Here is a 16,413-nt window from a genome sequence, read left to right on the forward strand (position 1 = left end):
TCATGCTATCCATGGAAACTGTTCCCATCTTTTACATAAAGATTGGTTTAGATGGAAACATTGTTTGAGCAATGACCACAGCAGCAGTTTTCTCAAAGCCTTATAGGGAAACTTGCCACTTTACATTAAAAAAAAAATCCCCAAACAGTAAATGCTTCAAAGGAAGAAATTAATATATCAGAGTTGTGTGACTGATGTACCCCCCCAGTAGCTCCTGAGCTGAAGAGGGCACACTTGTTATGCTTTATGTGATCCCGATCCCCACCCCTAACCCTAATCCCAGCAGTATATCCAGAGAAAAGCACCAGTATGATGAACATAGACTGTACTTCTGAGCAGAATTCTGGTTCACCTATTCACAGAAACACCAAGAAATCTGGTGGTGAATATCAGCTCCCATCCAAGGTCCTCTTCAGCTGAACCATCCCATTACAGATGGCTGAGAGTCCCCAGCATCTCCCAAAACATAATTCCATCCCCCATTCAAGGTTGAACTGGCACCTCTCAAACATCCTGGTTCAGCTGTCACAGGTTCCTCCACCACTGGAGAACTGCTGAGGAGTTCACAGCTCTGCTGACACCCCTTCACACACGACAGAGCCACGAGCTGCTCTTCCAAAGCCCTGCAGGAGGCCCTAGAAGAGATGGAGAGACTTTCCTGGATGTCTCAGGATTCACCTTCCCTTTCAGTACCAGGAAGCAGTGGAGTGTGGTGTTGGAAGTTTAGATAATCGAGGGTTAAGCTTCTATTAATTCCTCTGCAATTAATTTAGTCTTTCCTATGGCAGCTGCAGTGATGTTTGCTGGGCTGTCATTGAGCAACCTCATGTGAATCCTGTCCTATCCTCCTGCTGTTCCAGAGCTCCAGCTCATCATTTTCTACTGAGCTGGGAGAACTCTCTTGTCCCAGAGCCCTTAAATTACCCCTCTCACAGTACCACAGCTGAATCACCAGAGAGCATTTGCTGGAGTTTATTTATTCTCTTCTCCTGGCCTAAGATTAGTGTCCCTCAAACCTTGAGGTGAACCAAAAGCTTGAATCGCTGTTATGGGATGGGATTCACTGTTTGTTATGGGTTTCAGCCCCTTTAATAAAGGGAAATTTTTGCACGACTCCACTGCATGAACATGGGACTTCAGAGAGCCTGATAAACACGAATGGAACGAGAAACCAAAAAAATGTGTAAATGGGTTACTTTGATTTTCTTCTTCCAATAATGACAAAACCTTTAAAAAGCAAAATAAGTTTCAATAATTTTTAATTTAAATTTAATTTAAAATTACTTTAATTTCATGCCCATCTTCATATTACATTTATATATGACCCTTCATCACCACTGAAACAGCATCATAAAAACTCAATTTTATAGAGCAGCTGAAACTTGTTCCCACTAAAGTTTCTAAAAATTTTGGACCTCCAGTCATTTAGTTTAGGAGTTTGGGTTTTGGTTTGGGATTCTTTTCATATGGGCAAGGTGGACAGACTCATCACTATCAGTTTTCTGCAGGAAAAACTCCAATTCCCAAGAAACTCACACTGGAAGTGAGATCTGGACAACCTTTGAACTGACTGAAAGGGAAGCCTACAGACCTGGAATGAGACAAGAGCCTATAATCCCCTTCTTATGGAAGGTCAGACCAATGTGGGGGAGTACCTGAGAAGGAGATGAAATTTCACTCAGTCTTTTTCACTTCTGATTTTCTTTCCAAATTTCAATCTCTGAGGAAATCAGGAAGCAGAACTAGTTCCTCTGACAGCAGCAGACAACTGAGCAGCTCCTCTTGCACATGAAAATCCCTGATGGCCCCACTCCCTTGGATGGGCTCCTCTGGGAAATCCAAGTGCAGATTAAACCTCCTTTCATCCATCTCACCCTATATGCAAATATATGTGCATTTTCCATTACCTTTCACTCCTTCACTTCAGCTCCTTGCCTTAACAGACAGGCTTAATCCTTCCTTCCAAGGCACAACAGCAACAAATGATCAAAACAATTCAGCTTTTCTTCAAGTAATGGCATGTGCTTGGTTGTAAATATTCATGGCTGGGTGGAAATTGGTTCTTGATGGCCCTGAGCACACTGGTGTCAGTCCTGCCGAATTTACTCTCAGTATCTTTTACCTCCAAGGGCGATTATGGTTTCCTGGTGCAGGTCTCATACATTAATCCATGGCAGATGGAGTCAGACATGACCACCTCATCTACCTCATTTTCCTTCTTTGCTTGTTGAGCTTCTGGGGCCTGAGAGGTTTGCTCACAGATTTCCATAGGTCAGAAAGTCCCAACAAGCTTCTAGAGGACCATTCTGTCCTCTACACTCATCCCTCTACAAAGTCAACCTGTTAAGGCTTTTCATCATGACCTCTCAGCAGATGCAGCTGTCAGAATAGACACTGACTTTCACAACCTTCACATTTAGCTACACATCACCATTTCCTCCCTCAAGAAAATCTGAGTCCTCCCCACTCCCAGCCCTGTCATAGCTGTCATCACTTTGTAAGCAAGAAAGTTTTCCATGGGTTTGTTTTCCCAAAGAGCTCTTCCTACAGAACACTGCAGGGTCTCACCAGCCCAGTAAGCAAAATGCTTCTTGTATTTTTGAGTCCCATACAAAGCTGGTGTAGCTGTGGCAGCAACACAATCCCCCAACACCCTGCTCAAGCCTGCCTTATCACAATAGTTTATCACATTTACTGGCCTCACCGTGACCATGCCAACGGATGCAAACTCTGCTGCATGGCCAACCTGAGCCTGGATGGCACTCCAGGCACAAATCCTGTGACAAATGCCTTTGGGAAAGCACATGAGGGACTCCAGATCCTGCCAGAGGACATGGAAATGCCGAGCATGATCTCCCCATCCTGCCACTCCTTGGGAGCTGCCAGGCACAGTTTTTGTCAGCGGGAGCTTAGTGATGAATCTGAGGGGTTTTTTTCATCACCACTGTCTGCTTCTAAAGCAAATAGGGATAGTTTCAGGAAATGGGAAAAGACAGGGTTTTGCTCAGAGAAAATGTGGTGGACTCATTATGGAATCAGAGCTGTGAATGCCTCAATGCTCAGTGCAGACAGAGCTGTCAGCAACTCTGCATTTTAGGGCAATTTTTGTCCTTAGGTCAGTAATGCAAACTTGTGCACAGAGTTCACAGTGAGGAAGACGATTGTCTGCTCAAACTGGCTTTCATTTCTCAAGAAGGATGAGGGTGAACTGAGCATAGGAGCAGGTCAGAGATGGGCAGAGCTCCTTAGGGTTTCCATCACTGTTGGTGACACGAACAAGCTTGATGACCCCAGGCTGTGTGACATGCTGAAGGGAAGGGATGGGATCCAGTGGGATAGGCTGTAGAGGTGGGAATGTGTGACCCTCACAAAGTCAATCAAGTGCAAGGTCCTACAAGGCTGTTCAGCCTGGAGAAGAGAAGCTCCGGGGAAACTGATCTGCTTTAGAGCCCCTTCCAGTGCCTAAAGGAGAGATGGAGAGACTTTGGAAAAGGGCATGTAGGGACAGGACAAAGGGGAATGGCTTTAAACTAAAGGAGAGCAGGTTTGGATAAGATATTAGGAAAATATGCTTCCCTGGGAGGGTGGGGACGCCCTGACACAGGATGCCCAAAGAACCTGTGGCTGCCCCTGGATCTCTGGAAGCATCCACGGCCAAGCTGAATGGGCCTTGGAGCAGCCTGGGATAGTGAAAGGTGCCCATGGCAGAGAGTGAAACTGGATGACTTAAAGGTCCTTTCCAACCCAAACCATTCCAGGGTTCTATGAAAAAAATAGATGCACCAAAAATAGCAAAAGGTTTTAAGACCCAGCAGGTCTTCACCTGCTTTCTGTTATAGAATCATAATTCAGCTTGGAAGGGACCTCAAGAGGTCAGAGGTCCTCACTAAAGTCAGATCTGTTTTCCTTTTTTATCAAGTGGGAATTTCTCCAGTTTAACTTCACGACAACTGGTTTAGATTTTTTACCCATTTCTATCCATGGGGATCATGGATCTGGTGCTCAAAACCTCTCAGGGCAGGTGTAGAGTAAACCCACAGCAGTCATACCATGATTTTTTCCCAGGGTATCACTGCATCATTTTGAGATAAACATAAAAATTCCTCAAGAGGTGACATCTGGGAGGTTGTTTATTATCTGCCAAGAAGACTCCAAGGGACATTTGCATGGGGGGGTATACACAAGCTATGTTGTTCTCCATTACCTCTCCAGCTGAAAACCATGCTAGGTTTTTTATATATTCCTTGCCTTTCCTGGCCTTTACTTCTAGCTTTGGACATGACTAGACTAAGTCTGGTTCCTGTAGAGAGAGCACAAATACATGTGAAAGCTTCCTGTGGTCTCACCCTCCACCCACTCCAGACAGAAAACTGTACCCAGGAGAATTCATCCAAGGCCAGTTGTCAGGGAGACCCTGTGACATGAACCATGTTAGTCACAGAGAGCCACAGGCGAAGGAGGCACCAGGACATGGTGCCAGATGGTTATCAGATTTGTTCTCTGTTGTTGACAGCCTTGGCTCTCCACTGCTTTGGGTACTTCAGTTTTCAGTGTCTGTCCAGGAGAAATGAGCTGAAGCACAAGAAGCTGCACTCAGAGGTATTTCCAACACTAAGAAAAGTCTCACACAATTCCCAGGACAATTCTGATAAAGCCTGCCAGCCCTTAAACATCTCCTCTTCCTTGGAACTCCAATAACACCCTCCTTGCTCAGCACTTCTTCCCCATCCCAAGGGTGGATTTGCATTTTGCTTCGGCTCCAGCTGCTATTTGGAGTGCAAATCCCCAGGCAGGTGGGGTGTGGAGGACGGAGGAGCTCTCTTTTGTACTCCTGATAAATAACTCTAACAAATGGGAATCACTCAGAAGTGAGGAGTGGTTCTTGCTCTCCTCCAAACCAAGTGCCAGCTGCTCCAGCAAGAGAAGCTGAGCCCACATCTGGCTTTTACACACACAAATTCTTTGTCCTTCCTCTCCCAGGGCCCTCCCCATGCCTCATTTCTGTCATCATCCACCCCCCTCTGCTCTACAGCTGGCTGTGACACTTTGGCTGTGCCTGTTCCTGACATTTCCCACTTGTTTAAATTATTCCCCATCCCAAAACCTAAGTGAGGAAGGGCAGCATGCCTGGCTAAAAACAGCTCAAAATACATCCAAACACAGCCCTTTTCAAAGATCATTAAGGAGGACGGTCACTGTTCGGGTCAGCTTTGCAGTCAGATCAGCATCCCAAATGTGGAGCACCCATGTCCCAAGTTAACAACCTGCAGCCCATTTCTGCATTTTCTCTCCTTTGGAGTTGTTTCACCCAGTGTTTATACTTCTAGTATGTCGTGGTTTGATATTGGCCAAATGCCAGGTATCCATGAAAGTCATTCACTTACCCAACTGCTACAGCTGGGCAGAGGAGAGGGAGAAAAAAAACAAAAATAATTAACAAAGGTTCATGAATTGAGGTAAGCACTGGAAGAAAAACACTCTTAAGGGAAACACATGTTTTAATTTAAAGGTATAAAGTAAATTTATTATTCACAGAGTCAGAGGAGGATAATGAGAAGTAAAAGAAGCCCCTAAAACACCTTTTTTCACTCCCAGCCCCTCTCTCCTTCCTACCCACAGCACAGGAAGACAGAGCATGGAGGTTTTTGGTCAGTTCATCACTCAGATCTTTTTCTGTTCATTTAGGGAGAGGAATACTTTTTCCTGCTGTGCCATGGGGTCCCTCCCACAGGCAAACAGTCTTCCCAAAACTGTTGTGGCATGGATCACTCATCCATGGGGTGCAGTCCTCTAAAGACAGGCTGCTCTAGTTTGTAAGCAGGGGCCTTCTCTTTCTATTCGTGTCTCCACTGGATCAGAGCTTTCCCTGGCATCCACCTGCTCTGGCATCAGTGTCATGGGCTGTGAGTGGATTTCTGTATCCCCTCATGCATTACAAGGGGACAGACGTTTGTTTCACCATAGCCCTCACCATGGCCTGCGAAGGAATCTCGGCTCCAGAACTTTGGAGCACTTCGTCCCCCTCTTTTTCCACTGACCTTGGTGCTTCCTCCTCTTCTCTGACTAGAAGAAAAACTGCTGCCCGTAGGTACCATTGCCAACAAGCTCCACCAACTCAAAGATACCTGCAAAATCCCGCAGCGCCCAGAAGTTGGTCTTGTCTAGGTTCTGCACTGAGGAATTGCTCATCATGTTTTCACTGCCAGCCATGCGGCCCCACCACCACCACTGGTGCCAATTAGCGCCCGTCCTCACGGAGGAGAGGGAAGGGGAGGCTGCCACACCGCCCTGCCCTGCTGCTGGCAGCGCGGCCGGCCAGGGGCAGCCAGGCAGGGAGGCTCCTTGGGCCGCACTGCCACGGCTCCAGCGCTGCCGTGCTGTCAGAACCCCGGCCTGGGTCAGGGGTTCCGTGTGGTGGAAAAGTCTCTCCTCCAACCCGTGCTTCCAAAGAAAACTCTGCAGCCTCTTGTTGTTCGCTCTCAGGGCAGTTTATTGTGAGTTATCTAAAAGATTTTCTTCTCTGCTGCTGTGGTTTGCTCAGCAGCTCAGGCAGAGGCACACACACAGCCTGACATCCTCTCTGACTCCCGACTGCTTCTTCTCTCCCTGCCCAGGGCTGCTGCTGTCTTTTATATGGTACATTATGTGTTGCATGTTTACAGTTTTTCCCCAATACCTACTACCTATATTAAATGGTGCTTTTCTACTCTAAACCAATCTGGGAGTGCCAACATCATCAAGAACATGGAGGTAAGAAAGAAGAAAGAGAAGAAACAGGACCAGCCTACATTCCTCCATCTTAAAACTTCTGACCCCCATGTACATTTTAACACACCAGTACAGGTGTTAAAACCCCCCTGTACAATACTAAAAAATTCTCCCCTCTACTTTGTAACTACCTCTACTATAATATCTAAACTTTTGTGACTGCTTGTTCTGCCTTCAAAGTTGGTAAATCATTCCACAGTTCAAACCCAAAATCACAGCTGTTTCCAGCTGCCTGCCAGGGTCTCAAATGCTTCTGACCAGGGCCTGGAACCTCCAAAAATGTCTGAGGGACATTTTGAGTTCCAACACCATGCCCCCCCTGAGGAAAAACTGTCAGGTGCTGTTTTGATTTCCTTCTTAACTGTGCTATCACAGAGGTGTTACCCACTTCTCAACTGAGCCAGCAGCATGTCCATCTTCAGAGCCATCAGAGACTGGCTCTGTCACACATGGTGGAAGTTTCTATCAGCTTCTTACAGAAGCTACTCCTGTGGCCTCCTGCTACCAAAAACCAGGCTGTGCCAAACCAACACATAGTATCAAAGGATTTAAAATTGGATTTGCCACAGAAAAGCCTCACGGAAGCTCCACAGCTTTCATTAGATTTTAATTCTATTAACCATTCCATCCCAGGAATGGGTTTTTATGAGCACTGATCCCAACTGGCATCCATCCATGAAACTTCCTGCAAAATATAAAATATTATCCTACCATTTTTTAATAAATAAAGGAAATACAAACTCCATCAGTGTAACAGGGAACTACCACACTCAAATCCTTACGAGACAGAGGAATTTAATCTAGGAAACCACTGGGTGGAATGAGGTTTTGCACTTCCCAAGGGCAGGGTTTGCTAGATACCTGAGCCAGGAGCAATCCACCTCCTTTTAGACATCCAATGAGCCACCACTAGCAGCAAAATTACAGCACTGCACTCCCTCTGTGCTGGTGCCCACACCCAGACCCTCAGCAGCACCAGCAAAACTGAGATATTCCAGTGCAGACTGGGAAGGCTCTACAGAGACCTACTGGATTTCCTATGTGATTTCCTGCTGGAAGAACAGCCTGTTTGTGTAAATTTATCACTGAATTGCTCATCTCATTATTGCACATCTCATAATGGCATCTCAGATTCTGGAGCAAACTTGGAAAAAGTTGTGACTCTCCAGAAAAATTGTTAAATAAGACATGTAATGTTTTTCTGAATAAGTTGTATAACAGATGAGAATAGACTACTTAATCTAAAAAGCCAAAGCTATTCACTAAACATTGGCCTGATAGACACACTAGAAAGAAGGGCAGAAAAAATATGTATAGTGAAAGCCAGACAGATTGACAGAAATTTGTATCTTAAAATAGCAGTATTCACATGAGACACACTTCATTATGTGGACCCTGTAAGACAGAAGAATGTGCATTGAAAATAAATTAATTCTATCCTTCAATTGTCATGACCACTGGCAATAAATAGACATCTGATAAGGCAGAGCAGGCACAAGAGAAAAGTTTGTGGTAGCTGGAATGATTGGATGTATGAGGAAGCACAGCCCAACTCTGCTTTTAGCAAGTGACCTGACTGAGGAATGAAGTACCACCCAGACACCCAGACCAGCCCCCAGAGCCATGGCCGCACTGTGTTGGTCAGGGCTGTGCTGCTGGAGAGCATTTCTCAGCAAGGAGAGACTGAGGGATCCCATTCCCCTGCTGCTCACATTCCCAGGATCCACTTCCAGACATCCCATCTCTCACTCCATGTTTGCCCCATGGGCTCAAAGGGTTTTCAGAGGTTTTCTCCCCGTTGCTCCCCATATTTGCTGGGCCACACACAAAATCCTCCTGCAAGTGTCCCCTTCAACTGCCCAGCATCATCCCAGGCTGGAACAGTGAAGGCCACGAGCCACACCAGTAGCCCTGGGAAAGTGGCTTTGCCTCACACAGCCACAGGGACTCCCAGAACACCACAGTGGTGTGGCAAGGGCTGAGAAGCCCAAGCTCAGCAGCAGTGGGATGGAAGACCTTGATGTCATGTCGAGCAGCAGGAGCACAGCTCCTTCAGGAAAATGCCATCTGCGAGGTCAGTTCCAACCAGGACCGCCTGGGGGGAGCAATGCAGAGAACAAGGAAGGGATTTCCTTGGCTGCTGCTATACAGGCTTTACTCCTCCACATACTCCAAGGGAATGGCTTTGCTAAAGATGTTCTGCCAATTTTCTCTTCTTCACTGGCTTTGCCTACAGCAGAGCTCTGCATTATCTTCTCTGCTGTTCTGTGTTGGCAATGCCAGCGCAGGATCAGCACATCCTGCTAAAACCTGGCTGTTCCCTTTGGGGTATTTCTGCAAAAAAGCTGTGGGTACTCACTCCAGTGAGCAGACCTTAATACGGGAAGTGTTGTCTGAGAGGTATTAGGGGGAGAAGGAACAGGAAGTGTAGGGAAAACACAGCTCAAGTCCTGTTATTAAAGCAGTGACAGAGGATTTAAGCAGGGCAGTGGAGGAGGAAGGAGGATAAAGTTAAGTGTTTTCAAAGTGCCAAGATACTGCCGTTTCAGCTCCTGCTCTCCATGCAGCAGCAGCAGCACTGTGGGCTTTATTCGGGGACACCCTGCACACCAAACCCCCATGCACCAGAGGACAGGTCTGACCAGAGGCAGCTCAGCATTGACTCCTCCAGCAGCACCTCATTGCAGAGTTCCTGTTTGGTGCAGCCCTCTGCTGCAAAGCTCCTGCCTCCTCTGCTCTCAGCTGCCAGAATTTGGGGAGTGTATATAAAACCCTCATAGTTCTTCACCCTGATGACATAATGCAGAACTGCCCTGGGATTTACACCCTGCTTCCCTTCAGGAAACAAATCAAGTTTCAGTGATGTCTCTTCTCCAGTGGGTACTGCAGCAGGATGGATGTGCTGTCATTGAGCCCATGTGCAGCTGCAACAGATTGGTGGTGATTAAATGCAAAATTCACCCAGGACATGAGGTTCTGATTCAGCCTGGAGGCAGCTCACAGACCTTTACAGCATTCTCCCTGTGGAAACACCTACTCATCCTTCAAACAGACACTTTTTCCTGCCTTTTATCTGAAAGGTAAAATCTGGAAGAAAAACAGGGTTGTTGTGTTCCTGTTGAGTGCTACTTCCTGGATTTCCATAACCTGGGGGATTACCTGGAGTCAGTGAGATTGAAACCTGCTTCTGTGAGATATGATGTTGTCTTCTGGCTCAGGTAGGAACTGCTTCACAGAAGCAGAATGGGCTGAAGTATAGCACTCAATCTCTCACTTTGACAAGGGCAAGTACTGTCAGTCCATAATATCCTGTCTTTTTCTAGCTTGCCCAGATCTGTTTTAACAGAGCATTTATTTGGCAGATGGGGAATGTTTGTCTTGAACTACAGTATCCCCCATGAGAAGAAAAAATTAAAATCATTGTTTCAGAAGCAATTCTCTCAAAAACTCAATAGCTACAGGTGACACCATGCTGGGTCCCAGGGGGGCTGCCAAGAGCTCCTGTCCTCTGCTTTTTAAAGTACTTTTTTAACCCCGCCAGGTGCTTTGAAACTGCTGGTTGCTCCCTGGCTTTGAGGTTTTTGCTTTTGGCTAGTTCTTATCTCATTCTTGGCAAGTCCACAGGCAGAATAGCTCCCACTCCCCTCACTTTGCTACAGTCAAGAGAGGTTTGTCCATCCTCCTGGGACCTGACGTCACTTCCAGACCCTTCTGTCCCCTGGACTTTTGCATCTGTTTCTCCCTTTTTATCCCATTCTCCAGGCTTGCTCATGCATGGCTTTTCCTTAGCAAGCTCCTCTCCTTGGAACTTGGTTGATGCCTTCCTACAACTTGGATGACCCAACCCCTGCTCAGACCTGCCCAGGGAGCAGAAACAAGGGAAAGTTTTGCCTGAATATCCAGTTTGAAATAGACACAGCATCCGAGATATGCACAGGTAATAACTGAGGCATGAAATTCTATGTTCCTGCTCAGAGGTGTAAAGAGAGCACAGTCCAGGAGATGACAATGACTTTGAAGCTGGAGTCAGTTGGATTCATTTGTTTAGCGATTCAAAGCAGCACAGACAGAAAATATTCCCTTCTCCCAAAACCAAAGATTCTGCTGATGAACCAGGGGATCACAAAACCTCCCCAGGACCTGCCCTCTGCAGGACACACCATAATTAGCAGAACAAGCAGAAGCACTCCCAAGAAATAACCACCTGAAACCTGTAACATTCCTGACTCCAGGATCACAGAGCCAAGGCACTGCCCAGCATGGCCTGAGAGCACAGTGAGACTTAGCCCAGACCCCAGCATCCCCCAGCTCAGCCAGGATGGGGCTCAGCCCCCTCTGCAGCCCCCTGCCCAGTCCCTTCACCTGCTCCAGCGGCAGAGAGGGGCATCACTTCATCCAGACAACCTCCTAGTCATTTTTATTTTACACTGACACATTGACCACCATAGCACCCAGGTCAGCCTGCACTGCCACCAGGGTGCCAGCCAGAAGCTGGAAACTCAGCAGCAGCTACTTCCCTCAGGATGCTCAAGTACCTGGCTCACTCCACCTCCCCCGTCTCAGAGCAGACAGGATCAGAGCTCAGCCTCTCAGTTGCTTTTTCTCTCCTTCTCTTTCTCCTCCTTTCATCTAACACAGCTCAGGAAGAACAGCACCAGGCAGATACCCAGCTGCTACCCACACTATGCAGCAAACCAAAATTTATGAGCCACAAACACCAGGAACAAGAAGAAAATTTTCCCCTTCCAGAGTTCCAGAAATGCTGCAAACACCTGGAGTAATTCAGCTGGACACTGCTCAGACCAGGCCCAAGCACCTGCCCTTATTGTTGGCTCTGTCTAGCCCTCTCTGCTTCCTTCAGCTGGCTGACATCCACTGGCCATGGCAAGAGACCCTCAGGCCCCCTATGATGCTCAGCAGCATCCATCTGACCCTGAGCAAACACTGAGAGCCATGGGCCTCACGCAGATGTAGGCTGGACCTGCTACAAACTCTTTGCAGGTCTGGCCCCACTAAAGCCCCATTAGGACTCCAACAAACAAACTTCAGCTCAACAGGCTTCCTCCTGCTCCTCCTCTGCCATGCCAGAGCCTGGCAGCCACCGTCTCACCACACCGGACCCACACAGCTTGGCCAGTGACCTCCAGGGCTGTCCTGGTCCTGCAACACCACTGTCCACATGCCCAGAGAAGAGAAAAGCAGAGTATCTGTTCATACTCACAGTTTTGAAGTCCTTGTGGTTGCACTCCTGGCCTCTGAACTTGCAGTACAGCATCATATCCTTCAGGTCATGGCCAACCCGTGCCAGGAACTCTTGCATGCTAAAAACTTTGGGTTTATACTGCTTAAAGTTGGCCTTTTCTTGGAGGGTGGCTAAGACAGCAGGGTCAGCCAGTTGAGGGTTGGGGATCTGCAGGTTGACATCCAGCAGAGCCAGGAGCTCCCCAGCATGGTACAGGTCGTTGGTGGTGAGCTGGGAGAAGCGGAACTCGTTGAGGTTACAGATGGTGACAGCAGGAAACACCAGGCTGTTTGCCACCACCTCATCCACTTTGGTCACATGCTGGTAGGAGAAGTAAAAAGCCACTCTGTCCGAGCTCTCCACCAGGAGGAGACCCAGCGAGCCCACAAAGGCCAAGGTCCAGAGCAGGCGCCGGATGGTGACCGGCCCGTAGACAAAGACATGACGGAGCCCATGGAGCGTGGTGGTGTTGGCAAAAATCTGGATGCTGGAAGGCTGCAGGCTGTCCATGCTGCCCTCGCTGGTGCTGTCCTTCATATCCATAGTTCATTTAAATCCTGGTCCTGCTTTTTGGGTCAGTCTGGAGGCAGAACTGGGATCTGGATCTCTCCCTCTCCTCTCCAAAGTAATTAAACCCTTTCAGGAGCCAGCCGAGGGAAGCAGAGTGAGACCAGCTGCTGCGAGTTTATCCCACAAGCTCAGCAGTAGCTTCGTCAGGATAAATATTTATATAAAATCCATTCAAACTCTTGCTCTTGATTTCCTCGGTGCGATAAGGAGGGCTGGTTTTATTTAGGGAGACACCAAGGTGATGTGGAAGAGATGTGGGTGGGCAGCGAAAGCTGAGCCAATGGCAATAAAGTCCTCCCTCTGCACACACACACACACACACAAGCACACACGCGCCGAGGGGAGCCGAGATTAAGCGAGCGAGCCTGAAACAAGCGGAGGCAGCTCGCAGGCTGTTAACTAGTGCGGAAAGCCGAGGATGCTGCTTCCCCCATGTCTTCAGCCCGACCGGGAGATGCTCCCCGAACTCTGGGGATGCGACTGCAGGATTTAGGCATCTCTCCTCCCCCCCACCTCTCCATTTTGGGCAGAAAACACCACCCCGAAAACCGAGCCTGTGCTGTCGGTGTGATTTGCAAGGGAAAGGTGGGCAGCTAATTCAGCGGGAGAAATAGGCGAGCAAAAGGGAGAGGGAAAACGAAAGGATAAAAAAATAAAAGGAAAGGCTGAAAGATAAAAGAAAAGAAGGGGATTGCTGCTCAGCTCCATGCATGCACACACGCTTGTCTTTCACACGGCAGCTCCGAGCAAAGCCCAGTCAAGGCAAAACCCGGGAGCGGCAGCGGAGGGGCTGCAGCATCTCTCATCTCTCCTCTGCCGTCTCAGAGCTTTCCTGCCCTGCAGGAGTTTCGGGGAGAAGCGCTGCGAGCCGTGAGTCCCGCAGGGATCCGGAGCCCCGCGGCAGCGCAGGGAGAGGGAGCCGCGAGCCCGGACCCCGCTCCAGGCTGGGCCGAGCCCGGTCGCGGCCGTGCCTCGGCGGGGCCGGGGGCTGCGCCCAGCAGCTCCTGAGGCCCCCGGCTCAGCCCCCCGAGGCTCGGGAGCCTCCGAACCAGCAGGGCCTCCAGATGTTTTGTTTGCCGCCGGAAGGCAGCTGTGGCGGATGTGTTTGGGAAGGCGCTCCCAGATGTGCATTCAGACGGGAGGCTGGGAAGGAGGGGCTGGAGGGCAGGAAAACTGGGTTTTCTACCCAAGAGGTGCTGCAGATCCTGTGACGGTGCCTCGGTGCATGCGTGGTGCGACTGCAGGAGTGGGAATGAAGGGGATCCACGCCAGAGGTGTGAGGGGCTGGGTCTGAGCAGGGGCGGATTAACTCCCTTCCATATCGGCTCCATGAACAGCAGGGGTTTTGCTCGCTTTTTTCCAGATCCATGATTAAACCCCAGGATTTCTGTCTGTACAGCACCCAGCCCTACAGCAGGTGAGGGTCCCAGGGCATGGAAGCACCCAGAACGTGATTCTTCCAGTTGGAATGAGGCAGGAGCAGAGGGTTGAAGTACAGGCAGAGCCTGTCATGGTCTGCAGGGCAATGCCTCATGACTCTCAGCCACCTTTAAATGAGCCCAGTTTCTGGATTTACAACCCTGAGTGCTGTTCTCATGACAACAGACCATGTGCACCATTTGGCCCCTTCACCTTTCAGGTGCTTGATTTCACTGATAGACCCCCAAGACTCTTGTCCCCAAGCTGTGAGCTACCCTATCCTCACCCTGTCCTCCCTCTGGCGATTTTCACCCAGAGATAATTTCAGCTTTGTTGTCTATACATTTGGCCTTGGAAGCCAAAGGCAAGTGGAGCTGTGGCATCCCCCAGCATGGATGTTCCTATGGGAATATCTCTCAGTCTGAGCTACCCGTACCAGCCCTGCTACAACACTACTTTCTCCATTTTACACCGGGGAATCTGAGGAAAAGAGGGGTCAAAGGACTTGGGAGCCCCGAGCTGGTTTTTCCAGGAGGACTTTTCATACCAGATTGCTGCCCTAAAGCTGAAGCCTCCTTCCATAGCCAGAAGGCTCCAGGCACCCTGTTGTAATGAATGGCTGGGGTTCAGAGGGAGCAGGAGCTGCCTCCGGAGTCTGGTTTCCTCTTGGACAAATCTACATCAGCCCTGAAATGCAAAATGTGGTCCCTCCTCCTGCATCTGTGCCTGTGAGTGAAACCAGGCTCTCAATACAGTCCATTGGTGGCTAAACAGAGCTGTGTTCCTTCTGCATTACACAGAAATTCAGAGAAAGACAGATGCACAAACCTCCTGCACCTTGTGGTGCCCTTTCCAGGAGGGTGGAAAAGGCAGAGCTGAGCACACCCAAACAAGCTATGGCCCAGAATTAAAGCAGCAGAGTGGCCACAGCACCCTTACTCCTGGCTCCAGACCTCACTGCGGGTCTTCCCTTGTGCTCATCACCCTTGCTGGTCAGGGACAAGACCCTTCCCCTCTAAAAAATCCCTGGCCGGAATGGGCTCCCTTTCCTACCCATTCCCTGCCCATCTGCAAATCCCCCTCCCTTCCCCATGCCTGCACCGGCCGGGCGGCTTAATGCTTTCATTTGTTCCTCGTTAATGCTTTCATTTGCTCCCCGTTCGTGCTGCCTTAGCAATCCCGTTTACTGTAATTCACACCATAAAACATTTGCTGCCTGTTATTGTTGAACTGTGCGGGGAGCTTTGGCTGCAGCCTGGAGGGAACAGCCCCGTGCCCAGCAGAGCTGCCTGGCACCCGCTCCGGCACCAGCTCTGCTCTGTTGCCCATGGGGATGGGCACACACCAGGGAGACAAATCACAGAATCATGGAATGGTTTGGGTTGGAAGAGATCATCTTCTCCCACTCCCTGCCATGGCAGGGACACCTCCTGCTGTCCCAGGCTGCTCCAGCCCTGTCCAGCCTGGCCTTGGGCACTGCCAGGGCTCCAGGGGCACCACAGCTGCTCTGGGCACTGTCCCACTCTGGTGAGAGCTGGTGGCTCAGGCTGTGCCCAAGAGCTGCCATCGGCTACGATGTCCTGGGAGCCAAGAAAAGATGTGTCTGGGGATGGGCTGTGGGGTAACACCAGCAAGGGTGAGGGACATGGGAAGCAAGGGCTGGTGAGGGCTGATGGCCCCTCTGGCCACCCATGTGAACAACGCCTCTAGGGGGACACACAGGAGGAGGACAAGGCAGCCTGGCTGGTCCCATAAACCCCCTGAGATGGCAGAGCCCAGCTAAGGACACCTCCACTACGGAATGCCCAGGAATGTGGAGCAGCCCTGGCAGGTGGAGGAGCTGCTTTGGGAGCTCATAGTCTCAGCCCCTGGATGTTCCTCGCACAACGTGCTGCTTCAAGTGTGCTTCAGCAGACGAGCCAGGCAGGGCCAGAAGACATATCCCTGAGAAAAATCCTGTTTCTCGCCCCTTTGCAGAGGTGAAGGGAAGTGGAGAGGGCCAGGTTGGCTGGGAAGAGGGCAGGCACAGTTTGTGCAAAGGAGAAAGGCTCTGCACAGTCTGTGCCTGCCCTCTTGTGTCTCCAGCACTTGCTGCAGTGCTCGGGATCCCACCCTGAAACACTGAAAAACGCCTCTATTCGAGGAAGACAAAGGGATGAAGAAGGGTCCCGACCTGTGTGAGCCCCTCTGCTTCCACAGCCCCACCTGAGCCCTCCTGGGAGTACAGCCCAGGCAAAGGGTTTGCCCTGAGAAAAGCAGGACTGACCTCATACACACAGCAGTGGGATGCTTTGCAAAGAAAACAAGGTGCTTTGGTCCCCCATGTGGCTCAGTACATGGTCCCCATGGCCCTGAGCCAGAGCTCTCTCCTTAACCCTGGAAATCCCTGTGTTTTCTGCCAGTTCATTTTTTTG

General features: G+C 49.6%; 1 protein-coding gene across 5 annotated transcripts in view; it reads right to left on the reverse strand.

The window, feature by feature from the left end:
* Positions 1-13,624, reverse strand: part of LOC110479572 (acid-sensing ion channel 2) — a 407,232-nt gene extending 393,608 nt beyond the window's left edge. The window contains exon 1 of one of the 5 annotated variants that reach the window (XR_014950233.1): positions 11,990-13,583. Coding sequence is in view for 3 of the 5 variants with exons in the window: in XM_085562150.1 (XP_085418276.1) it covers positions 11,990-12,553 (564 nt within the window). In the remaining 2 variants the exon portion in view is untranslated. Of the gene's footprint in view, positions 1-11,989 lie in introns of all 5 variants that reach the window. The other 4 variants (XR_004149277.3, XM_085562150.1, XM_085562148.1 and 1 more) reach the window with 4 other exon arrangements.
* Between the last annotated feature and the right edge of the window lie 2,789 nt (positions 13,625-16,413).

This window comes from Lonchura striata, chromosome 27, assembly GCF_050655825.1.
Source record: "Lonchura striata isolate lonStrDom1 chromosome 27, ASM5065582v1, whole genome shotgun sequence".
Taxonomy (NCBI): domain Eukaryota; kingdom Metazoa; phylum Chordata; class Aves; order Passeriformes; family Estrildidae; genus Lonchura; species Lonchura striata.